The 25,983-nt window shown below is 39.6% G+C and overlaps 2 protein-coding genes across 7 annotated transcripts in view; one reads left to right on the top strand and one right to left on the bottom strand.

Moving 5' to 3' along the window:
* The first annotated feature begins 57 nt into the window (after positions 1-57).
* trpv1 (transient receptor potential cation channel, subfamily V, member 1) lies at positions 58-12,857 on the top strand. 3 transcript variants are annotated; one of them, XM_055148884.1, is made up of 16 exons: positions 58-325; positions 1,732-1,934; positions 2,194-2,372; positions 2,453-2,605; positions 2,682-2,819; positions 4,278-4,576; positions 5,219-5,395; positions 6,083-6,238; positions 6,319-6,414; positions 6,490-6,560; positions 7,542-7,707; positions 8,762-8,828; positions 8,904-9,247; positions 10,204-10,325; positions 11,737-11,849; positions 12,176-12,857. In XM_055148884.1, the coding sequence occupies exons 2-16, from the start codon at positions 1,738-1,740 to the stop codon at positions 12,247-12,249; spliced, it is 2,352 nt and encodes a 783-aa protein (XP_055004859.1). In that variant the 5' UTR covers positions 58-325; positions 1,732-1,737; the 3' UTR covers positions 12,250-12,857. The 3 variants fall into 3 exon arrangements, with proteins under 3 accessions (XP_055004859.1, XP_020785820.1, XP_055004860.1); XM_020930161.2 differs by lacking the exon at positions 58-325 and adding an exon at positions 541-700; XM_055148885.1 differs by lacking the exon at positions 58-325 and having other exon boundaries at positions 1,791-2,061.
* A 382-nt stretch (positions 12,858-13,239) lies between these two features.
* fam222ba (family with sequence similarity 222 member Ba) overlaps positions 13,240-25,983 on the bottom strand; it is a 47,846-nt gene continuing 35,102 nt past the window's right edge. For all 4 annotated transcript variants that reach the window (XM_020930246.2, XM_055148886.1, XM_020930245.2 and 1 more), the window contains 2 exons: positions 21,586-21,713; positions 13,240-16,423 (listed from right to left, as the gene is read on the bottom strand). In XM_020930246.2, the coding sequence (XP_020785905.1) occupies positions 14,763-16,423; positions 21,586-21,667 (1,743 nt within the window). In that variant the 5' untranslated portion in view covers positions 21,668-21,713 and the 3' untranslated portion in view covers positions 13,240-14,762. The remainder of the gene's footprint in view (positions 16,424-21,585; positions 21,714-25,983) is intronic.

The following is a 25,983-nucleotide window of genomic DNA, read 5'->3' as shown; positions in this document are numbered from 1 at the left end:
AAGGAAGTGCCGCTCAGAGGAAACCATCTCTAACAAACGCATATATATATGGCACGAGGGTAGGCAACAACCTTGGTCACAAGATTAAGGCAAGACAAGTTTATTTGTATAGCATAATTCGTCCACAAAGTAATTCAGAGTGCTTGAATAAGAAATGCATTATAATCACAATACAAACAAATCAAAACATAAATAATCATCATATAATTAACATTAAAAGAGAAGAGAGAAGAGCGCTGGGAAACGGATTAAAGTGAAACCTGCAAAGACGACTGGGCCAACACTGAGTGAAAGAAAAGAATACAAAAACTCGGATAAGATTAAGGCAAGATTACTTTTTTGCTTCTTATGCTTAAGAATAGTTATATGTTAAATAAAGTTAAGAAAAATTAATTATTATTCGAATAACATGTAGGCATGCTTTAATCACTGCATTTCCTGTATCTTAAAGACATTGTGATATCTTGCTCTTTCTGCAATTGCCAATAAGGATCCTTTTAAGCACTCAGCTCTGTAATGTACGCTGATATTCTCTAGGGCGGGTCACACTATCTCCTCTGCTGCTTCCCTCTTCAGAAGTGTTATTTTCAACCAGCATCTCAGAGACACAGGTCTACTGGACTACTGCATATTTACGGTTACTGTCAGTAATGAGTACATAACAGAATTTATTTTTGTTTTGGAGCAAAGTCGACCTCGGGTGAGTCTATAATCAGTTCCTCTGAAATTGATATGATCTGTTACAGCCATTATTGTGTTCATGTTTGTGGATACCTCTGGGTTGTTTGACTAATGTACTGTGCATAATCTTTAACTGTTGTTTGTAATAGTAACAAACATATTCTGATTTCCTGTTAAAACAATGAAGCATGCAGAGATTGTAAGAGAGATTGTAAATCAATAGTTATAAATTATAAATCAGGACAAGATGTCACTATGTCCACTTAAGCGACGAAGAGCTGCATGCATTAGACTTGTGTTTTTTGGTTTGCTCTGTTGTTAATATCTACTATTCTATCATAAGATATGGTTACATCTTATTATGTGTAGGATTTATATTCTTCATTCAAGAAATATTGAGAAAAACAGACAGTGGTAAGTGAGTCACTAATTTCCCCTGCTGAAAAGAGGAAATGGCTCAAAATGAAAAAATAACAATATAAAAATGCATCTTAAGCTAAATTTTTCAAGGTAGTTTGTAGTAAATGCTCTTTATTTGTGTTAATTTTATAGCATTAGGACTGTCCTGCCTGAAGACTCTGTGTACTGCTGTCATAGGGATTCTCTTATAAATAAACATCTTTGTTTGTTGGCGTCTCTGAAAATCACATGTCTGAAAATATGTGCTCTTAACCCTCAGAGATCACTGACCTGTAGTAGACTGAATATGGGACAATCCTGTGAGGGTATTTCATTAGACCCAACAGTATAATTAAGCAATTGATAACACACTGTGAAAGCTATAATTACATATAGTACATAGGAGTGGGCAATACATAAAAATTGTTGTCTTTTGTTGTAAATTTAAATTTAAACAGTTTTTTTGTTTTTTACTATTGATTCATTTATGTTTTGTGTGATACCTGAACTTGAACCAAGTCTTTTAAAAGCACTTTTTAGCACATTCTTGATGGATTGTTTAAATATTGTCATTGATTTTAATTTTTGTCAATATCACCCACCCCTAAATAGTTATATCTTCTTCATCATGTTGTTATTGTTTCCCTTTAGTTCAAGATGAGCAAGACTGGGATGTTTGGCTTCCAGCTGGAGGCAGATGACAGAACAGAAGAGGAGAAGTCCAGACAAAGAGCTCTGTATAAAGATGGATCAGGGTCCTCGCGAGATCCCCCCAAAGCTCCTATGGACACAGACTACCAGGAGAAAATGGACCCACTCAAACCCCAAATTAGATTCAACCTGAATTTTGACAAGTGAGCAAACCCATGTAGCTGTATTGTAATTCTATGCTTTTTATATCTCCATTAGTCAGAGCAGCGGTTGGACCATTTGGAGGCTAGGGCTGAACCATTTGGGGACAAGAGCAGATTCTCCAACATTGTGATTAGATTTCTGATTTATGTTTCAATAATAGGATTCTGTTCAAAGATCACATTTAAATTCAAATTGCTATTTAGATTTGTTTGCGATATATCTTGCAGTCTGATTGGAGATTATATTGTATGTTTTTAGGGGAATCCGAAGATTGAGCAATAATAGTGATAACAGCGTCAACAATGACAACAGTGACAGCAGACAAAGGTTCACCAGAGAGATGCTGTTTGAGGCAGTGGCCAGTGGTGACGTCAGCCGATTGGATGGGTTGCATCAGTACCTCCATCAGAATATGAAGAGGCTCTCGGACAGTCTGTGTATGTAAACTACTATACTGTACCGGTAATAGGCATTAAGTGTGCATGTGTCTGCATTAGCTGTGGCTTGTATTCCACAGATCAATCCTATGGGAAAACATGTCTTATGAAAGCACTACTACACCTCAGAGATGGTAAAAACTTAACAGTGGAGCTTTTAATCGATATCTCTGAAAAATTGGGCGACATCCACAATTTTGTGAATGCAGCCTACACAAATAGCTACTATAAAGGTGAACAATTTTTAAACTATTAGTGTGCAATGGATTTTATGTTGCAAACAGTTCAATAATGTCTGATCTCTGGCAGGCCAAACAGCCCTGCACATTGCCATTGAGAGGAGGAGTGTCTCATATGTGCAGCTGCTGGTCAGTAAAGGAGCCGATGTTCACGCTAAGGCCTGTGGGAAGTTCTTCCAACCACATGACGGACCCAACTTCTACTTTGGTGAGTGTCCACCATAAGACTGCTGACAGAGACTCATGTGACCGCAGACTGACACACACTGTCTGAGTTACTGTGAGGAAAATATTGTTTTGTTAAACATAAACAGGGAAGTAATACCATGGTAACAAACATCAGGAACAAAAAAGTAAAGAAAAAATGAAAAACAAAAAGGACCTCCTTTTTAAGTGCTGTTGACAACTACTTACTTATAATTAATCACTTTTTCAATTGGTATTTAAGATAATTACTTTACCACTATTTAACATGAGTAGCATCTGTAAAGTAGCTACTAGAACACAAAAATTTATATTTTCGTCTTTTTTTTAACACCTTTAATTTATCTTTTTTCGTTATTTATTGAAAACATCTTTATGCTCTCATATATCCAACCATATCTGTGATTTCACCTTTTTTCTCATATTTCATATATTTTCTCATCTTCATCTACCATAACAGGGATGCACCGGCGCTGACACTGAAAAATTTGCTGGATCGGATATCAGTTTCTAAATTTTGGTTCAGCTGATATCCTGGTTGGACATATAATCGATGTAATAAGACTATTTACTGATTGTAGTTGGCCCAGAAACTCATGATGTTTTTTTTTTGTTTGTTAGTTTGTTTTTTTAATACAAAGTTGTTCTTTAGTAACTTGAGGGATTAATTAGAGCTACATAATAATTTTGAATCAATTCTGTCTCATTCTACTTTTGTTTAAAGGAAATAAATGCCGTTTTCAGTCTCTCCACCAGTATCGGTTGTAATCAGGTTTTGGCAGATACTTAAAGTTATAGTACTGGAATCCATATTGGAACTGAAAAAGCTGGATCAGTGCATCTCTATGCCACAGTACACCAAATAATGAAAAATAACCAAAGCTGTGAGTGTTTTGAATTAGAGGGAATTACCATGGGGAAATTAATAGAAATAATAAAATATATACAGTATATATAAATAAATAAATACATAACCTGGCCAAATATAATGCAAAAACACAACGAAAAGTTTAGCAAAAAAAAGATTAACAAAAAAATACTAAGCGGTTGTTAATATATCTTTTCTCATTATTTATGAAAACATGTTTTTTCCTCATCAAAAACATACCTGGAGTGGTGCTTTTTTCATTCACAGGTTTAACATACAAACCCCGAATATTTAGATTGAGTTTCAACTGTGTTTTTGAACTCCATACACCTTCACTAGAATCATTTAGATGGTTTCCCACTTGGAATTTGTAGAGTTGAACAGCAGAAAAATGCACAATTACTCAGACATGTGTGAATGAAACAAAACACAACTCCAAGTATGTTTCTGATGAGATAACAACATTATAACACAATTTAAAGCTTACAAGAGTTAATTTTGCATAATATAGGACCTTTAAAGCTCTTATATTTTTCATCTCCATCAACCACAATACAATACAATATTTTATAATCCAACGCTTTTCATTCCCAGGTGAACTGCCCCTTTCCCTGGCAGCCTGCACCAACCAGCCTGAGATGGTGGACTTTCTGATGCTGAACGAGTATAAAATGGCTGACCCTAAAGAGGTGGACTCTCATGGGAACACAGTGCTGCACGCTCTGGTCACTATCGCCGATAACTCCAAAGAAAACACAGAGTTCATCACCAGCATGTACGACCGCATCCTCAGGACCACCGCCAGCCTGCAGCCAAAAGTCAAACTGGAGGATATAGAGAACCACAATAAGCTCACTCCTCTCAAAATGGCTGCCAAGACTGGAAAGATAGGGGTAAACTGTGTAGTATTTACTAATCACCCCTATTAGCCTCCAATCTTCTAATCATCTGTCTACATCTTATCCAATTATATGCATCCTTAACTATCACACAGATCAAGTCCCTTTTTCTCTGTATCCTTAATCTTTCTCTGGTATTTGCACATAAGTAAAATCAACTTTTATGTTATCATCAGTAGTTTACTCAGAGATGTATTTTGATTGATTCATGCATGTTTGACGAACCCTGTGTTGTCCTTCATTTGAGATTTGAGTGCTTAAAAAATTTCTGTTTTCACTTACCCCCTATCTCTGTCCGCTTCTCTACACAAACATTTAAACAAATTCTGGTCAGACATGTAGGGTTCAAAGCTGTCACATAGCCATTTAAAATAATACAAACTTGCAATGGTGAAATGCCACAATGAAGAGGCGGTGCTTCTCAGCTCTGCAATTTGAACAGGAAGTCAGTCACAGTTGTGGTTTATAACAAATAAAATAAAAATTGCCTCAGAAATCTATCATAGAAAATTGCCAGAACCTTCTATCTATCTTCTATCTTTCCATCTCTCTCCTCTGTCTCTTTAATCCTACATACACTAACTGCAAACCTTATTATCAATTGCACTCTACTTAACCATTAATCTTTTGTTGCAGCTTTTCTCTCACATCCTGAGACGAGAGTTTCATGAGCCTCACACCAAACACTTGTCTCGAAAATTCACTGAGTGGGTTTATGGTCCGGTGCAAAGTTCCCTCTACGACCTTAACTCTGTGGACTCCCTGGAAAAAAAGTCTGTGCTGGAGATACTGGTCTACGGCAATAGCATTCCAGTTAGTATCAATATTTGAGTGTAAACATAATCACTAATTGTACTATGCACTTACTTTAGAGTAGGACTACAGGTAAATCTATGTTAAAGGGCTGTATTACACTATTTTCTGATCTATGTTATAATGTTTCCTCATCACAAACATTCACACATGTTTAATACACAAACCCTGCATATTTTTCTCTCAAACCGAAAACACTGTCCCACCTTGTGATGTCATGTGGTAATACAGATGTGCTCCACTGTGTTTTTCAACTCCATACACCTTCACCAGAATCATTTCGATGATTTCAGCCCTGGAATTATCAATCTCTACTGAACTAAAGGTAAAAGGAGTTGTTAACTTGAAAACTACCACTTCATGACATCACAAGTCGGAACGGAGCATTTTGAGATGCAGACAAACTAATAATTCAGGTTTAGTCAAACATGTATGAATGAAACAAAACACAACACAACTCCAGGTATGTTTTTGATGAGGTAACAACATTATAACATTGATCTTAAAGCTCAGAGAGTCATGCATACGTAATATAGGATCTTTAATCTACAGTAATTATTCAGATATTATAAGACAATATAATTTTCTAATTTTTTTTCGTACCACATTTTGACATGCATAGACACATTAAATATGATGACTTTCTCTTTTCCAAAATTTATTAATTTATTTGGTTCATCTTCTCAGAATCGTCATGAGATGCTTGAGACTGAACCTTTGAATCACCTGCTTGATGAGAAGTGGAAGAGATTTGCTGGAGGAATGTTTTTCTTCAATTTTCTGGTCTATATGATGTACCTGATGGTTTTCACAATTGTGGCTTATAATAAGAAGGACGGCCCTGTAAGAAACAGTATATTATAACAGAAAATACTTATAATGACACATTAATAATTCTTTGAATGTCCCTATCTACTTTGCAGCCCCCGTTTCCTATTGAGAACACATTTGAAGGATATCTGTATATTGCAGGCCAACTGCTGATAGCACTAGCAAACTTATTTTTCTTTGTTACAGCTGTAAGTTTAAATATAAATAATGATATTTTTATTAATCTATTAATGATAGCATTTACACCTTTTCTTATTCTGTAGATTATAGAAATGAAAAGGAAGAGGCCAAAGTTAAAAACATTGCTTATTGATGGATATTATGACATTCTTTTGTAAGTAGTGTGGTATCATCTTTCAAATGATTTGACTGCGATTTTGAGGTTTACTTGCACTGTTTACTAATACTGATTTATTGACATGTCATGTGAAATTTTACTTCAGCATTATGGGGAAATGTTTTTTGTGTTAACTAAAAAATACCTCAAAATGAATGGGTAGTTATCACCACAAATGCACTGTATGCCATAGTAATGATGATGCGCAGTTAAGAGAGTAGCCCTGTTTAGTTCTTGTCATGTCAGATTCAATGCCCATATTTGTAACCAGTGTTGGGGAGTAACAGATTACATGTACTGGGATTATGTAATCAGAGTACAAATTATGAGTAACTGTATTCACTTACAGTTACTGTTTCAATGAGAGGTAATTGGATTAAAGTTACTTTGTTGAAAGAAATTGATTACAGGGCAGTATTTTCCTGTTTTCACAGTTTGGGCTAAACCAGGACTAAAACCAGGACTAAACCAAGACTAAACCAGGATTAAACCAGGTCTAAAACCAGGACTAAACCAGGACTAAAAGCAGGACTAAAACCAGGACTAAACCAGGACTAAAAGCAGGACTAAACCAGGACTAAAAGCAGGATTAAACCAGGTCTAAAAGCAGGACTAAAGCAGGACTAAACTAAAACTAAACTAGGACTAAAACCAGGTCTAAAACCAGGACTAAACCAGGACTAAACCAGATCTAAACAATATGACACGTAACAGTAGGGTGGACATAATTGAAGGCAGCAGTGATCTCATATAAAAATCATGTTTCTATCAGGATGTGTTTGCTACATTCATGACGTTTTAAAAAGCATGACAATATCATGTAATCCAAAGTATTCATATTACGTTACTCACTTTAAGAAATTTAATGGATTACGTTACAAACTACATTTTGGGGTATGTAATCTGTAATCTGTAGGGGAATACATTTTAAAAGTAAACTTCCCAACACTATTTGTAACAGACGTGTGTTTGGTTTAGTTTCTCCCAGGCTGTGCTGTTCCTTGTTGCTGCAGTCCTGTATGTCGGGGGGAGAGATGAGTATCTGGGCTTTTTGGTGCTGTGTCTTGCTCTGAGTTGGGTCAATCTGCTCTACTACTCCAGAGGAGACAAGCACATGGGCATCTACAGCGTCATGATCCAGAAGGTACCACATTTCCCTTGTCACTTATCCAGATCTGAATAATATTTTATTATTGCTTGAGGAATGTGCAAAAATGTGCTTGCAAATGTCATGTATTTCAAGGTATTTCAAAAACAGAAATGGACCATAAAGGCCAAAAATGTAACTTTATATTTGGAAGATTATATGTTTCTGTCTATTTTTAGATAATTTTTAACAGTTTTAACAATAGATGGTATAATAGGGTTGTCAAAAGTATTAAAAAAATCAGATACTAATCAATATCAAAACTAATATTTAAACTAGATACTAATTTGAGCAAGAATCAATACCAAAAATGTGACATTTTTAGAACAGAACTTTAGAATGATCTCAGACTATATCCGAGCAAGTATAAGACCATGTAAACTAGTATTTGCCCATCGACGATTACACAGATATAAGGCTACATGATAATATAAAGCAAAGCGATTTTATTTTTAAAATTACATTCTATTGTCTAAATAAAGAAAAAAAAATCTGAATCAGTATTGAGTATTGAGAAAGTGAGTTTAAAATTTTTGTATTGTGACAGCACTATGGTATACTGAATATTCTATTTTTGCATTTCTTGTGGTCTGTTTTAAAAGACCCATATTTCACTATTTTCTGATCCATGTTATAATGTTTTTCCTCATCAAAAAATACGTAGAGCTGTGCTGTGTTTCATTTGCACATGTTTAACCTGAAACAGTCTCTGTCTACCCTGTGATGCCATGTTGTGATACAGGAAGCTCTTCATTGTGTTTTTAAATTGCCCATCTCTACTGAACTAAAGGTAAATGGAGCTGTGGAACTTGAAAACTCCTGCTTCCTGACATCACAAAGTGGAACAAAGCTTTGGATATGTAGACAGACAATAATAGAAAATAGTAAGAAAAGGGTTACTCAAACATGTGTGAATGAAACAAAACACAACTCCAGGTATGTTTTTGTGGAGGTAAACATTTTCTAACATGGCTTAAAGCTCACAAGTCAAATTTGCGTAATATAGGACCTTTAAGTATATTCACAGTACATCTTCACTTTGTTTTTACAGATGATTCTCAGTGATATTCTGCGGTTTCTGTTTGTCTATGTTGTCTTTCTTTTTGGCTTTTCTGCAGGTAATCAATTTCCTACATCACATAATGTATTAATATCTATACAACACGTTACTAATACAGTGCCTCTTGTTTCAGCGGTGGTCACCCTCCTCATTGAACCCCCTCCTTCCCCTGTAAAGAACACCACAACACAAAGGGGACGCTTTATGTATACTCCTCAACCGGCTGAAGAGGGGTTTACCTGTGTGAAACCCACCTTTAGGAACATTTCGTACACAACACTGGAGCTGTTTAAGTTCACTATTGGGATGGGGGACATGGAGTTCACAGAGCATTATCAGTACAAAGAGGTGTTCTACCTTTTACTGATTGGCTACATCATCCTCACCTACATCCTGCTGCTCAACATGCTCATTGCTCTCATGAACCGCACTGTGGAGAAGCTCACCGAGGAGACCACCGCCATATGGAAGCTGCAGGTCAGTCACTTAAAGCTGCACTGTGTAGATCTTAAAATAAGATGGATCTTATTTTTATGGCATAAAACAGATCCATTTTACAGATATTCAGCTACAGGTGTTTTATAGCTCATTTCAGATAATGTGGTTCCTGACAATTGCATTTATTTTAATAGTCAGCTTCAAGCAATTATTCTGGTGAATTGTGCTGTAATTGTTATTAACTGGAAAGTTGTTTTCAATTACGCAAAAGAAAGCCAGTACAATAATAATCCATTAGTCCATAAAGCCCCTTACAATTTCATACATTATTCATCCTTTCCCTTCACTCACCAGTAGAAAGCTCTTCTAGCCACAGCTGACCTAAGCTAAACTGCACACCTACAGCCAGTGTTGGGAAGTAACTGAATGCATGTACTGAGAATACATATTCTGAATGTTAATTTTGAGTAACTATTTCGGTGCAGTTACTTTTTCATTTGGTGATATTCAGAATACTGTTACTTTTTTAAAATAAAAGGAATAAATCGCAGTATTTAATCACACAATTTAGGCTTCAAAGTACACCGAATTATAGAGAAAATATAAAACCCAGCGATAAATAAATGCATAACAATTGGTGAAACAAACAAAGTTTTTTAATCCTATGTTGCATTTTTACACTGTAATATAATGCAATTTGATGTAAACATGTTGTAAGTATTTAGAATACAGTACTCTGTATCAGAATATTTTACAAAATACATTTTATTTCAGGTATTCAGTATTCTGTAACTAAATACATTTTCAGTCACTACCAATGACTAGTGCATTCACTCACACACCACATGCATACACTACATGAACTTGATGGGTGAAGTGTCTTATTGTAATAATTTTAATCACGTCATCGAGATCCAGTAATTTCAAAATGTTGATAAGCAAAACAATTAGTCAAATAAATCCCGAAGTTACCTTAGAGATGTATGTGCTTTCAGAGGGCTATGACCATCCTGGAAATGGAGAAGAGGCTGCCCTGTTGCTTAAAGAAGAAGTTCCGCTGTGGAATGGACAAGAAGCTGTGCACTGCTCTGGGAGATGACCGCCGCCACTGCTTTAGGTTTGGCACTACACATATCACATATATATCACATATACAGTTAGGCTGCGTTAACTCTACAGTCAAATTTGATTTCTTTATCCAAATGTGACCTGGGTTTGATTCTTGTCATAACTGCGTGAAGAGCCCAAATATGTTTTTTTTCTAATATAACACAGGCCTCTGTTGGGCCTCTCCAAAAAAATCTGATTCGGAAAAAAAGGGGATGGTGGCCAGAGCAGATGAAATAGTGCTTCTAAACTTCTTTTAAATGTGTGCAGAATTCCTCAGTCGTTCAGGTTTTCTCCTTTGCCTTCTGTTAAATCATATGAAATTGCTCAGTTTTATTACCTATCCACAGTTCTTTCAAACTGATTGTAAACTAAAAGCAAGAAGTTTATATGGATTTTTTTTTTTTTTTGGCAAAGGAAACACCGTTGAGACTCGTTCAATGCTGATGAAGCAGTGCAGTAGGTTTTGGCTCCATCTACTGGTTTGTTATAGGCGTATATAGACTTTTATTGTAATGTGGATGTTAGAACATTAACATTTAATTATATTTCAGAGAACACAAATGCTAAGTATTATGATTAAATGTCTAGATTCTTCTAGAATATAGACTTATAATTGTACCTCTTGCAGTGAGAAGTAAGCAGAATCAATCTTTAGGTGCCCTAAGTAGGTTTTCTGGTAGACAGTGCTATTGAAATGTTCCTCTATATGGAACTGCATGTATCCATCAGGCATTATTTCAATTTTAGGTGTTTTTGTTGCAAAAAAGAATACCATGAAAACATGTATTCTTATGGTGATCTCATGGTGATCTTCTCTTCACAGATCTGACTCTGGCTTAGTAGCTTCACTTGTCCGTCTCAAAAGATATATATTTATGTTTATGTTTTAAGTTTTTGTTGGCCATTCCAATCAAAGTCATAACATATTCATGGAAACAAGCAGGTGGCAGACCCTTCATCAGAAAGGTTACATAGTGGATCTTAAAAACAACAAGTCTACTCTGTCTGTACTGTAGAAGTTGAAGTATTTGAAATCTAAAGCAGTAAAAGATTTTGATGTGGATCTGCATGATGACACTTGACCTTAAGTACATTTTGTATAATTCTAGACAAGGACATTGTTTTGTTGAATCCACTTTGGCCCGTTTTAAATTTTTTGAATAGGCCAATTCGTCTGCCGTGTCACAAAAACAACAATCACTAAACGCCAGGGGGAAAGCAGACGGCAGTGAGTAAAAATTAATAAGCGTAAACAAAAGGTGTGTGGGCTGTGCAGCGGCTGTGTGTGAGCGGGGGTCAGTCATGCAAAGTACACAGCGCGCGCTCGCTCGCTCCGCGCTAATTTGGCCGCTCTGACAGATGACTGATGCATCCCACGGCACTCTGTAATTGGAGCATGTGTCCTCTTGTCGTCTCAGAGTGGAGGAAGTCAACTGGAACAAATGGAACAGCAACCTGGTCAAAATACAAATCAATGAGGACCCCGGACGGTACGACAGAGAGCGGGCCGCCAATTCACCGCCGCATAGAGGTAGGCCTACATTTAAGATGGAAATATTATAAAAAACAACATCAAGGGCAGCACAGTATAGGCCTGCAATTTCCTCATCATCTCCATCCACAAATCATACTCTTTCTACCAATATTGTTACTTTAGAACTACTCTTGAAGGTCATCACGTCCATATTTCATGACTGTGGGAGCCTGTTATATTATGAGTAAAATAACTATGGGCATTGAAGTAATATATTATAAAAGTAGAGCCTGAAAATGATGTAATGTATGTGATATACTGTGTATCTTTTTACAGTAACCATCTATTTAAACGTTAGATTCTCATATCCTGTTTGTCCACAGGGCGGAGCTGGAGAGTCTTATTTCGAGACCGGAGTTTGCGGACTTATCAGTCCACTGAGATGCTTCCAGTTTAGCACATCGGTGTTGGATATAGCTATAGAAGGCACTGAAACAATGTTTACTATAAGTTCACCAAAAACTCCTAATGAGTGAAAAGCCACTTCTTCTGATTTTGGATTTTCTGTAATATTCCTTATGTGGAGAACATTTCAGACTCTTCAACTCATTAACACAAAAATCTGAATAAACACAGGTTTGTGGTGTTTTTCAAAAGATGCTTCTTCCTCATCTTCACCTGAACAGGATGCACCCTGACCAAAGTCATACAGAGGTTATAGTTCATGACCCTGGCCTCCCCTCCATACCCGTGCCAGAAGAGGCGCAGCTTGTGCAGGTGTTGGTCTCCCTCCCACTGTGTGCCCTTTAAACTGAACCCATTTTCATTGCAGGCCAACGAGCCAAATCTATTGCAGCTCCTCTGTTCGGGCATGTGCCTTGCCTACAGTGTTACAGTGATAGTGTTTGTCACGGGAAGAGTCTGAATATTGTGTGATAATGTGTTTGATTATTAAAAGCTAGGATATATGAAAAAAACTAAAGAAACTAATGTGTTATTGTTGTAAATGTGGTTTATTTATAGTCTATGGTGGATACTTTTAGGTATAAAGTTAGTTAATGTTTACTGAGAGCGTCTTGTCTTTTCTGTAAACTTAGATCAGCTAGTTGACATTTCAAGCACTGACCACAGGTGTCCAGTCAGTCGGACCATGATGAAATGTAAATAATAATTAAAACAACAAACTGATATTTTGATTGCTGTACCTAAATATGTAGGCTTCAACATTTTAAACAGTCACTTATTTTGTTTGAAGTTTCAATGTGGGTAGATGGCTGCAGCAGTTTTTTTTTTGTTTTTTTTTTCAGAATGGACTCTCATTTCCAAGCATTTAAATCTCAGTTTTGGAGTCTCTCAACAATCTTTGTGAATGAAAATGTAACAATAATATGGTTATTTATTTAAATACCCTTTAACACTGACTATATGTATTAATTTAAACTGACACTTCTTGAAAGCATAAATTAGAACTTTATTTTATTACAATATTACAAAAAGAGTAGCACAACTCTCTCGCTCTTGCCTCTTTTCTGTTGTACAGAATGACACAAAGAAAGGCTTATGGACCTTCATCCACTTCACAGCAATAGTACAGGAAACAAAGAGGAAAATGTTTAAATAACAAGCAAAAAAATCAAGTATTATAAATAGTCACAACTGCAAAATGAAGCTTTTGAAACTGTTACAGCTCAGTAACTACACATTGCTAAAATATATAATTACAAAATATTACTCCTTTTCCTGCTTTTGGTAATAAAAGATCTAAGGAATTGCTCTAATGAACAAAACTTCATTAAATTAAAAAGACCAAAAGTAATTGATAAGTAAATTGCTGTTTCAATGTATCCTTACCATTTTCTTACTCACATTTACTATGATTTGGGGTTTTCCATTAAAACCATGCTTGTTCAAGAGGAAAGTCCAAGGACCAAACACTTAAGGCTTTTTCAGGGCTGTTAGGGAGTTAGGTGAACGAAACATGGGTATCCTTGTGTATCCTCACAAGCACACGCACACTCATTCTAATGGGTACCCGCATCATCAGGGCATTCACACTCACCCACAATCATTAAAGTTACAGTAGTCTAGATATAAGCCAGTGTAGAAGAAAATTAACAATGCATTTGCTGTTCACGTCACAACTTAAAAAGTCAGTCTGTGCGATCTTGCAAGTGATCAATTTGGTCTTTACAAACTGAAATCACATCATATCAGTAGCAACTACACATGACTGAATCAATAAACAAAGCCAGGGTCATTCTCTGCTTAAGCTAGGCGTTCTCCTCGCTAGAAGACACCAGTTGACACTATTAGAATTGCTCCGTTTCACAGCTGTGCCCGACTAGCTAGCCTGTCACCTGCCACATTCAAGTAAAACATTTTTCATGGTTGTAAAAACAATCTGAAAAGGAATCATACATATAATGGCACAACAGTGTATTTGCTAATCCATTTATGGAAAAAAAATAATAAAAAATCACCCTAGCTGGCAACACCCTTTAACCACCAATTGCAGCATTTTGCAGAATCAAGTGTAATATTCACACTTTGATCAACACTATGTACAAATCATCTGGTCACATGCTTCCTTCTGACAGTGAGGTGTCGTACTTCAACAGTCCTATTGTACAAATAAATAATTACATTTTTATTAAAACTAACTGTGTAAATGTACACAGATTCCTACTGTGTCGTGTGATATCAAATCAAAACAAAGATCGGTAACAGGCACACATTTAATGAGCTGATAGTCTGCAGGGTAAAAGCAAAATCAACAAAAAGGAATAGCAATTGATCACTTGCAAGATTCATTTTTAAATCTACTGATTTCATTAAATATAGTTTTCATTTCCCCTCTTTAGCATTAGCGATCGTTTGTTTAAGTCATCAAATTTTGTTTAATTCATGTGTTTCATTCCTTAAGACTAAACAAAGGGTGTTTAATAACTGTCATTGAGACAAGGCCATAGCTTATCTGTACCCTGGGTGCTGGATGAGAGCGGTCCTGCCATCCCCGACCTCTGGCCCTACCCTGCTCAGAGGGGGCCTGTGCATTTTACCCATCAGCCCTAGATTCTGATCGCGGAAGTAGGGCGTCTGGAAGTCCCCACCCAAGTAATCTGCCGTTTGCATCAGATTAGTGTGGGCCGAGGAGGAGGTGGAGCCCGTTCCTAGCCTGTAATGGGGAGCCCCAGGGGGGGCACAGTCTAGAGTGGTGCAGCCCACAGGGCCTGCTCCGTGGAATGGCATGGCTACGTCCTGAGAGCCCGAGCTGTCGCTGTTGGGGGTGGGGAGGATGCTGCTGTTCCAAACATGGGGCTGGAAGTAGCCGTTTGTGTAGTGGGCCATGGGGCCGGGCATCCCGTTACTGTTGACGGGAGGGGAGGGCGTGGGTCTGTCTATGGGGGGCTTCAGTTGGTAAGGCTGACCACCGCACACCTCATTCGAGTAGCCCATGCCCTTGAAGTGGAAGTTGGGGTCTCTAGGGGGCTGCTTGGCCAAGTGGGCCCCACCATTCTGCATGTGGCCCAAGTGACCTAAGTGATGCTGATTCCATGAGCGCATCTTCTGCTGCGTGTTGCCATGGTGCAGAGGCTGACTCTGTTGCGGGTGCAAAGGGTGGAGGTGTTGCTTGATGTCAGTGCGGTTGGAAGGCAAATGGTTCATAGCAGCTGCGCTGGGCGGAGCAGCACCCACTAGGGCAGTGGACTTCTCTGGGGGGGCGATGGTGCAGTTGGGTGGGGGAAATCCTGGGGTGCTGTGCATGGACACCCGAGAGCAAGCGCTGATGAGCAGATTCCGGCTGATGGGGCTGGGGTTGGCGATCTGACCCTCACACATGGAAGCAGCTCCTGAATGGTGAGCCCGAGCCTGACAAAACTGGTTAATCTGATGCACAATGGCACTCAGGTCAGGGTGGTGGCCCTGGTGAAGACCAGGGGCCATAGAGAGCGGAATGGTTGAGGTAGAGATAGTAACATTGGGTGGAGCATCACTGTCTGGCAGCGTCCGCCCCCCCGGTAACAGTGGGGGGGCCTGCTGCTGCTGTAGATGCGACTGGAGCATGAGCCCAGACGGGCCTTGTGGGTGACATGAGGCCGGGTGCTGGGCAGTGGCTCTGGGTGGTCCTTGAGGATGCAGGGCCATTGGCGGAGCGTGCCGAAGCATGTGACCCTGCTGCGGAGGGAGGGGCATCTGGAGGGACTGGGGCAGGTCCTGGGGCAGGGGCAGGTTATGGGGGGGTCTGGGGAGCGTGTGGGGTGTGGGGTGATGGTTTAAAGTGCTGTTCGGGCCCACTTGGTACGGTCCAGCGTGAGCGTTCATGTTGACATCCGGGTGCATGCGGGCGCGGCTTCCATCGTAGTCCTTAACGATGCCTTTGACGGGGGGTCCTTTGACGATGGCGAGGAGGCCGGCCTTGGCACTAGGCTGAGTGGAGGGGTAGGGGCTGTAGCGCTGGCCTGATGTGTCGAGCCCATTGACCGTGCGCCGGACGTGATTGCGCTGAGGGACTTTGATACTGTTGGGAAAGATCTTGATGGTGAGGGGGTTGTTGGCCACCTTCTTAGCATATGCATCCAATTCTGAAGGGGTAGGAAACGGAGTAGATCTCATCCTTTGTGTGGTGTCCCCTGTGAAAGAGACAGGACAGAGGTGAGACAGATAAAAACACATCAGAGGAGCAAATGGAGGTGGGTGGCCACTGAAAGCAATAGAAGATACATGTAAGGCACAAAGAAGCACTGAACGTTATCTCATATTCCTCATTTTCTCTTAAGATGAACGAGATAGGCATGCGTCACTTGGTTTCTATCCAAATTACATTCTGTGGTGACTTTTAAGGTCATGGACATTTGTTAGCCTGAAGAAAAGAAGAAACCAATAAAAACAAGTTAAAAATATAAATGCATTAAAAGGACTTGTTTGTGATTGAATAGTAAACATAGAAATGAGGCAGTAATGGTCCCTTGTGAATTTTTGGGGAAGGAAAAAAAAAAAAATGAAGCACTCCATGACAGCAGACAAGTAATCAGACGCACACATCATCTCCCAGGCCTCAGACATTTGTTCCACCTCCTAAACACGGCGCTAATTTAACAATGCCACAGTGACAATGTGAACAAGATGTGTTTGTGTATGTGTGAATGTGAGGCTGTTTGACGACATCATTCAGGTGTCTGCTAATGTGTTGGCGACGTGTGTGATATACCAGGCTGCACAGGGCACAGTTCCTTTTAGCATGGTTCCTTTTAGCATGGTTCCTTTTAGCACGGTTTCTTTATGATAGCGTGCTAACTCTCACTTCTTCAGGAACACAATACATGTAGTAATTGTTTTAGAGACTGCCAGACTGTTTCTAAGCCTTCACCAGACTGTCAGTTTGACCCACTTTGACCACCCTGATTAAATTCCCTCTCAGAGCAGGTAAAAAGATGTCATCTCTCCAGCACTTTGGCGATGGCGCTGCTGTCGAGTGAGCAATAACTGAACTGTCTGAATGTCTGGCAGAGGTCTGCGGTCTCCTGCTGCCGGAGCTGTTCTGCTTGCGCTCACAACAGGCCGAGCTGAGCTGTGAGTGCTGACATGGCGCACCACAAGTCGTGCCAACTGGCTAATTAATTCCTGCTTTATTTGTGCGAGGAAACAATGGGCAGAGATGTGCTGGGCCGAGCGGGTGGCACACAGGGGCTGTTGTGACTAAGTGTTGAGCTGCTGATGGCAGCCTCATTAATGCAGAGGTCTGGGCCAAAGACGCCATCACCCACACCTAATGTGTGTGGAGGAATAAACGCCGCTGTAAGCAAACAGATAACCCGACACTCGGACACAAGCCCACAGACCTGCTGAGGATGGACCTCTCAGCTCAGGTCATTATTAATGATCTTCACTTTCACATGACAGTTATAGGGACAAACAACTGATGCTGTTTTTTGTTTATCAATTAATACTTATTTAAATTAAGTGGATGAAAGATCAGTCAAATGAACCTTAACAAGTAGGAAAGTTAATACATATCAAACACAAACATTTACACTTCAGTTCTTCCTAAAATACTTTTTATCTCATTATCTGGGTAGCAGCAGGATACAGAGTGACAAACAACAAAGCTACTACAGGCCTACTTGCTGTTCAATCTCTGTACTGTCTCTGTAAGTCTACAAACAATAATATAACAAGAACTTTAGGATGAAGGTTTTATTACAACATCAAAGAGTTGCAGTAAATCAGTATTTTACTGTTTGGTGTAGCTCTCAACCACTGGGTGTTAATTAGGACTTCTATAGGAGTTGAGAATTAGCACTAGCTATACACTCTGTATGTGTGGCATCAGCTCCATGCTCTGCTTGTAACTATGTGACTGCATTTCCCTGTCAAAGAAATAAAAATATGAAGTATCCAAGAGTATAGCTTGTTAGCATTTTAACCTGCACCTAAAACCTGGATTATCTGAAAAGCTTACAGCATCAAGGAGAGGTTAATCAGGATACGAGTGAAATTTGTAGGCGGCTGCTGGTGGCTACGGGCGTATCATCTCTCAGATCTCCAGCTAAGCGTGTTCCCAGGGAGAGAGCGGGGAAAGAGGCCAGTCTGGCCATGTGTTAATTACCCTGCTGCTAGCTAGCTAGCTGCAGCACAAGTGCACAGTCAGCAGGCGCTAATTAGGGCTTCTCTTATTCAAACTACTGTTTTTATTGAACAAGGTTAAAGTGGCAGGGGGCAGGGGCTCATGCTGCTATAAAATGCGATTTTCACACAAGAGCAGGAAATTAGGTCTAAAGCTTTAGCATCAAATTTGACATATGAATCCACTTTCCCACAACCAGCACATTTAGAGTTCCTGAACAGAGCTGAACCACAGGGCCTTTAAAATGAAAAATATTATAAAGACTGCAGAAGATGGCTGCTTTTGATCTCAGTGTGAACAGTGATGTGAAATCAGTCTGGCTGCAGTCACTGTTGGTTCTGTAGATGAGAAGTGAATGCTAAGGTCACTTCCTGGTACTTGAGTCATTCCGCCTGGAGGTTTTTAGCGGCCTTGTGTTTCTCTGTGCACCTGAACTCTTCCTCCAACAGTTCCAATATTTCACAGTCAGTAAAGCAGTGATTCCTCCTGCAGCTTTGGCCTTGACAGCAGTCTGCAGCGTCTCACTTTAAAATGACTCCCATCTTCAGGTCTTGGGACAGTAGGGAAGGAGGAAGGAAGGAAGGAACACATTAAAGGTGCACTACGAAACTTCTTGTGATTGCTTTCCCTAAAATGTTCCACAGTACTGAACAAACCTATCTCTATGGAGATACGCCAGTGATGTTACCAGGTCAAGTTACGGGTCAGATCTGCGGAGAAGCGACCCCGCTCAAAGTAATAATACATGTTTTTTCAGGGTATTTTTGAGGAATAAAAATGCAAAAGAGACAAGTTATACTGACTCTAACCAATACTGAGAATTGTTCAAGGGAAAGGAGCCTTTGAATCTAAGACTAGGTATATTTCATGTAATTACATAAAATCTGTTTTGCATCATACCATCAGTCGCTTTTTCTGCGAGCTAGCTTATAAACGCATTACTTGAATAATTAGGAAGCTTGGAAAGCATTAGGTGAGTGTGGAATAACTAAATAACGATTTTGAGAGAAAAACAGCGCCTTTAATGATATTATGAGAATCAGAGGAAAAACGGATTGAAATTGATTGATCATGTCACACTCATTTGCTTTTGCTGCTGGTCCCATCAGCGGAGCAGATTATTGGTAGTACTTTAGTATTGTTCGTACTGGAGAAAACTGCACTATGGTTGCACTATGTCAGTAGCTTGCACGGGCTGAGGCAACAGACGCGGCTCTTAGCAGACTCCCATGCGCTCGCTGATCTCCTGGGGGCTGGCTGATTACTGTGATTCAGAAATTACAGTCTTGATGAGCTGGAGCATTTTTACAAAAAAAGAAAGGAAAACTGCTGCAGAAATGGGTCAGGTTAGGACTGCATTTCCTGATGAAGCAGGCAGGGCAAAGGACAGTTTTAGGAACTGAATACACCAAACTTAGCATAGTCTTTATACAGTATGATTTTAATTACTGATACTTTGATGTCATCAAAATTCCCTGGGGGTGTGATGCTAACTGTAGGCACTGCTCTGCAAGAATCTGAGGCTTGTTAGACTTTAATCTGATTTTTATTTTAACAGAATCTGGCAAGAAAGAACTAACTTAGTTGGAACTACAACAGGTGAGCTGATCTGTGCTTGTAAACAAGTCCCTCTCAGATAACATACAGTCGCAAGCATTAGCTAGCAACAGTTTTTCAGTTTTTCACTCTCACCTTTTTGTTGTCCTAAACAGAACCTTGAAGGCTTGTATTGATCACAGGCCGCTGAAAATGTGGTTTAAATCTATTTACGTTTTTTTTAGGTTTTCAGACAATCTTAAAACTTATATATGTATTATGCCTCCATGGTAACTCGTATTCATTTATATTTAAATGCTGAATTATTTTAAAGTAAGCAAGCACGTTCTCAATTTTATTCTCTGAGGATATTGCATAATGTATAAACATAAGTTGGTTATACTCTATCTTGTCCAGCTGAGCAAGCCTTCAGGCAAAATAGAAACAATCCAATAATGAAGTGCATTTATGGAATACAGGAGCAACAGGTCTGCATCTTTGTCCATAGAGCAAAATGAAAAACTTAAAATTAAACTAAAGTTAAATATCTAAAGCAGGTTAAAATAAATGGCATATACTGGTGTTAGTTTGTCAGCCTTGCAAATCAACTCAGGCCAACTGTGAGCTGTGTGTTGGACCCGGACAGCAGATTGTGTCTTAAAATCGCTTGATGTTGGATTTCAGCAGGGCAAAAAAACTCCTCTACAATCTGTCAGAGTCTCACAGTATTTGACTTTTCCTGAGTGAAAGGAGGCCAAAATGCTCCAATCACAAAAGCTGGCACTACTGCAGTTTTTAGTCCAAGAGAATGGTACTCCTCTGTCTCCCAGACTGCAGAGGTGGGGACTGAAACAAGGTGGCCAAGTTTAGCTATAGATTAATGATACAGCTAACCCTAATTTACAGTGAATGCAGGCCAGACATCTGGGGCTGTAACAATATTTCTGATTTCTGACTGTAATACAGGGCTGAAGGAATGAATGTGACTGACATTCACATTTGCTCAATCACCATGTTAAACTTGGGACTAAACCCCAAACTAAACCCAGGACTAGACCAGGGATAGGCTGAACTAGACCAAGTCTGCAATTTGCACTCAAACTGGGCTAAATGGACAAGTATGAACACACCAATAAGCAGGAACAGGTTGCATTTGATGGTAATATTTCATATGGATGGCAGGGGCCTATATACATTTAGTTTTTTAATAGAAATATCCAAACAGAAAATCCACAAATGTCTGTATCATTATTTTTAGAGATTAGGTTCATACATTTCCAATATTAATCTTATGGCTTCAAGTCCTTTTAGCTGTCAATAGTCATGTCTTTGGTGCAGAATAATGCTACCACTTTCTGAAGCTATTGTAAAAATATAATCTAACTTTTGCTAATTTGTGCTGTCAGAAAAGACATCGAACTTTGTACCAGTTTTTGTGGATAGGCCTAGCAGTTAAAAAATATATTAACCAGGTCAACAAATCAGCAAATTCCAGTCTGTCCAGTTCCAGTCCAATCAGCAAAGTCTGACCTGTCTTGAGCTCCATTTTAAACTATAGGGATTCTTGAATGCAAACCCAAACTTTTGTGCAGTTCAATGTTTTGAGTGGGACTTTGGGGCTAGAGTACTTACATTTCTGAAGTCCAGTGTTCATCTGCGTGTGGGGGAGAAGCTGGAGGGGGAGGTCACCTGGCCCTGGCAGACAGGCCAGCATTTCACAGCCACACTAATGCAACATGGGCCACGCACTGCTCCTCACACTGTAGACAGAAAGAGAGAAGAAGAGAGAGAGAAGAAGAGAGAGAGGGGGTCAGTACACCAGGACACTCATGGTGGGTTTTCATCGTTCTTGGGGACATTTCATCGACTTGCATTACTTTTCTGGAGACTGATCGTAACCTTAACACTGGATACAACTGCAAGTCAGGTCCCACAAGACTAAATAAGTCATTATAATCTAAGCAAGAAGTCTATTTTCCCAGACAACGTGGCGGTCTGGAGGAGTGTTTCATTGCATGAAGCCACAAGAAACTACATTGCTTTGGTCAAATACACACTGCAATTGTCAAAGTTGGTGTAACAGGAAATCTGCAAGTAACCCAAAACATGCTACATAGGTCTCCAGGAAGAAAAGCTGATAGCTGATAGCTAAGGTCAATTAAATACAAAGGTGGACTACAGGTGGAAATTAGCACTGGTGCTACAATCTGGTACAATGCATCTCTCCTGTTAAGTTTAATGTATATTGTGCACTGTCCCTGTCTCATTCATTAAATAAATAACAGTAAGACGTAAAGGCCAGAGTAAAGGCTGTACCTGATTACTATTCTTTTAAAATTTATTTAAAATCACAACTAGTTAATTTTAAATGGTTTGTAGTGGTCGAAAGTTATTCTTCACTTATCTGATATCCTAAGTATTCACCACAATTCATTTATAAGTGCTTTTCACAACTTTTTGAGGCCAGAGTTTTGCTGTCATGGTGATGCTAACAACAACTAGCATGCTAACCATGTGCTTCCTGATTCTCTGACTCTTTATAATTAGATGGACTTTGGACTTATTTTGACCTCAAGGGCTGCTTTTACAAAATATATGTATTGGGACAAGAATTTTGCTCAAATACATGGTAAGAAATTGGGTACAGACCCTTTAACCAAAGTCACTACTTAAAGTTTAGTAACCAAACCCATTTAAACCCACATTTTAAATTTAAACCATGTTGCTGATTTGAGTCATGGGGATCTGATGTGAGTGTGTACAGATTTTAGTCCCCACAGTGTGATAAATACCCACCCACAGCCCCACATCTCTGCAGACCTGGGGCTCAGGGAGACACAGTTACTTTCAATTAGAATCTGATTCACACCTGCAGCATTGGGTTAGGTGACATTTGATGCCAATAACAACTTCAATTAAACATCAAAGTGCTGCAGTGAAGCGGGCAGAGGGAGAGAGGGGCCCTGGGGCTTAAATCCACTGCATGTTTGAGCAACCGGACCCCAGCCTGCTCTGAGCTCTCACCAGACCGAGGCGGAGGAAATTAATGACTCCTGTACACTGGCAAAGAACACACTCCAGAGGCAGCGCTGACAAGTTAGTGTGGCCCTGATCGATACTGCAGCTCTCCACACCACAAACAGCCCTCTATTTGAGCATATTCAACAATGTAGCCCGCTACACGAGCTACAGAGAAGTGAGTACAGCCGCGGCCCTTTGTGCAGTCACCTGATGTAATAGAAAGGCAGAAATGTTAGAGACGCTCCACTTGGCTTTGCGTCGTCTTCCAAACACCACAGATGCTTAATCAGCACTGAGGATCAGTCAGGAGCAAATTAAGTCTACAGTGACTGTGCCCTCCCCCTCTGCAGCATGGCATCACAAGTGTGCACAGACAAACAGCGTCTATGAGAGGCAATTACCCACACAACAACCTTGGCATGAATGTCTGCCGCAGGGTGAAGGCTTAAAAGTGTCTCGCCCCCCACGGGGAAACAGAGACAAGTGCAGGAAAGAGTGACAAAGTGAAAGAGAAAGGTGCAGTGGCAGAGGGAGAGCAGACGGGAGCTTTGGGCTGGGAGGGGGCTCAACCTGCTTTAAAAAGCAGAAGCTCAAAAAGGTCAGGATGACAGCTCATTTAAATCCTCCCAGCGAGAAAAGAAAAAACAAGGCCTAATGAAGCTGCCACTTCTACAGCGGTACCGGGAGCGCTGCACCTTAGGGTGCTGCAGGGGCTGGTGGCAGGGGGAGAGGGGGAAAGGCAACAGACAGACAGTGGGGGCCAGAGAAGGAGACACACCTGGATTTGGGCCTGATCTAGAGCTAATGCTGCGTCATGGATTCTGTTGCCCCTTCCTCCTTCTCACTTTGGCCGCACTCTGATTTATAACGTGGACCGCCATATGGCAGCAATCCCTGCCCTCCATTTAATGTGTCACCATGCATTATCTTTAATTGGCCTGATATGTTATTCTTTTGCTGGGCCTTGGAAGGATTTTAGGTACACAGCGCCTTGATGTCAGCAGGCGAGATTTTCTACTTGCTCTCATTTATCAGAATGCCAAGATTTCACAGGAAGATAACAGAAATCACTCTGACAACAGGCAGGTTTGGGGCAGAAGAAAAACTAAATATCAAATACAAATGTGTCTTTGCTTGAGGTTTCAAAAGCGAAGCGGTGACAGGAGAGTAAAATGGTGCGGGGGAAAAGTGAAAACAGCAGCATATAAAGTGTCAGCGGGTTTGTTCTAAGACGACTCACATCAACAGCTTTGGGCGAAGAGGCGCCTACAGGCCGTGCCCCCCACCCACTGTACCCCCCGCAACCACCCGCACCCCCCGCAGCACCCTGAATGTCAGAAACGCATGCAGTGGGGAGTGCGGAGACAAAGGTCAGCGTATGGTAATGCCCCAGCTGACACTCTGCTTTACAGCACTGAGCGGAGGAGACACGCACACACACAAACACACACACGCACACACACACCCCACTGTCTGAGCCCAGTCTGTCCGCACCTGACCACTGCTCTATAAACAGACACATGTCGCAGTCATTATAGTTTCAACATCAATTCATTTGTCTCATACACCAAAGAGAAATGTCACCTTTCATAAACCAGGTGACCTTTGACTTTTTTTAATAGTGCCTTCTTCAGTTTTATAGATGTCAGTTAGTCACATGAATGGGTTTTAACTACTTTATAGAGCTTCTAAATCTTTAAGGACCACTTTGAACAGTAAGGTAACACAGTAACCAAGAGCAGCAAGAATGCAGAATTAAACTTTTTTATTGAAAATACTATTCATACTAAACAAGCATACTTTAAGTTTTTCAAAATCATGCAAAACTGTGTACAAAACACAAAGACATGCTCAGTAGTTAATCTTATAACTAGACAATGCGGACTGAGATCCTGGTTCTGGATCTGGAGGTCACTCACTGTTCCTGATTGACCCAGATTGGGTTGATGGTTAAATGTAGAAAAGTGTCTATTAAATACAAGCCTACACCCCTTTAGCAGAAACCGCAATAGAGATAAAATGATAAGAACAACAGCAGCAATGCAAAGAAGCAAGCAAACCAAAACCACAATTTTAAGTTTTGAAACTAGATGACTGAGAACTTTAATATTTTACCAACTGCATCCTTCCTTAATTATTCAGATACTCTAATAATTGTGATTATTTAAGTTTAAATCCATTAAATCCATTCTGTACTTCAAAATAGTAAGCCTAAAAGTGTTTTTTTTTTTATCTGCTTTGTTTGAGTCAATAACTTTTTCACAAAGACAGATTGAGCACATAGAGCTGGTCACATAGAGAAATGGTATTTTGGTGTAAAAGAAAGCACATTTCAGATTTCACTGTTGTTTGCTGCACAGTATAACACAATCAAAATCGCAATTTGAGTCGGCAACTTGAACAAAGTTGCTGTGTGTTCATCAGTCCTTATTCCAGTCTTTTCCTCAAAAGACATTTTTGAAAGGAGCACACTGAATAAAATCCTACTTTTTATACATAAATCACAAACCACAATGCCAATACTTGTCAAAATTATTATTTTAATTTTTTTAAAAGGTACACTACGTAACTTTTTGGTTGGTAGTCACCTGCTTTTTTCTATGCATACGTTACTGCTCTGCCTAGAATGTTCCACAGTATGACATTACAGCAGCATGTAAACAGCAGTTTACATGTATTCAATTACAGGTGGTTTTATACCTCAAAAATATCTAGAAAAACATTCTGACTGTGAGCAGGTTTGCCTCTCCATGAACATAGAAATGTTTAATGCAACATTCTAGACAAAGCATTAACATCTCCATGAAGAATAACATTTAATGGACCCTCTACCAGAAATTTACATAATGTACCTTTAAGCTGTCAAGCCTTATTGTCAAGAGAATTACCACAAACATTTATAAACACAATCATGACATTAAAATTTGATATTGTGATTCATGACAACTCTAATAAAGTCCTAAGAAAGGAAAGACCAACTATAACTCCTGGATGTCAGCCTGGGTTACC

This window comes from Boleophthalmus pectinirostris, unplaced genomic scaffold (genome assembly GCF_026225935.1).
Source record: "Boleophthalmus pectinirostris isolate CB_2022bp ecotype Guang Dong unplaced genomic scaffold, ASM2622593v1 HiC_scaffold_12, whole genome shotgun sequence".
NCBI lineage: Eukaryota > Metazoa > Chordata > Actinopteri > Gobiiformes > Gobiidae > Boleophthalmus > Boleophthalmus pectinirostris.
This window is presented reverse-complemented; position numbering and strand designations above follow the sequence as displayed.

Bases quoted from the DNA above. Each gene is read 5' to 3' on its own strand.
- trpv1 (XM_055148884.1), top strand. From the start codon at position 1,738: ATGAGCAAGACTGGGATGTTTGGCTTCCAGCTGGAGGCAGATGACAGA. The intron at 4,577-5,218 runs GTAAACTGTGTA...CTTTTGTTGCAG, and splicing joins CCAAGACTGGAAAGATAGGG to CTTTTCTCTCACATCCTGAG. The intron at 7,708-8,761 runs GTACCACATTTC...TTGTTTTTACAG, and splicing joins ACAGCGTCATGATCCAGAAG to ATGATTCTCAGTGATATTCT.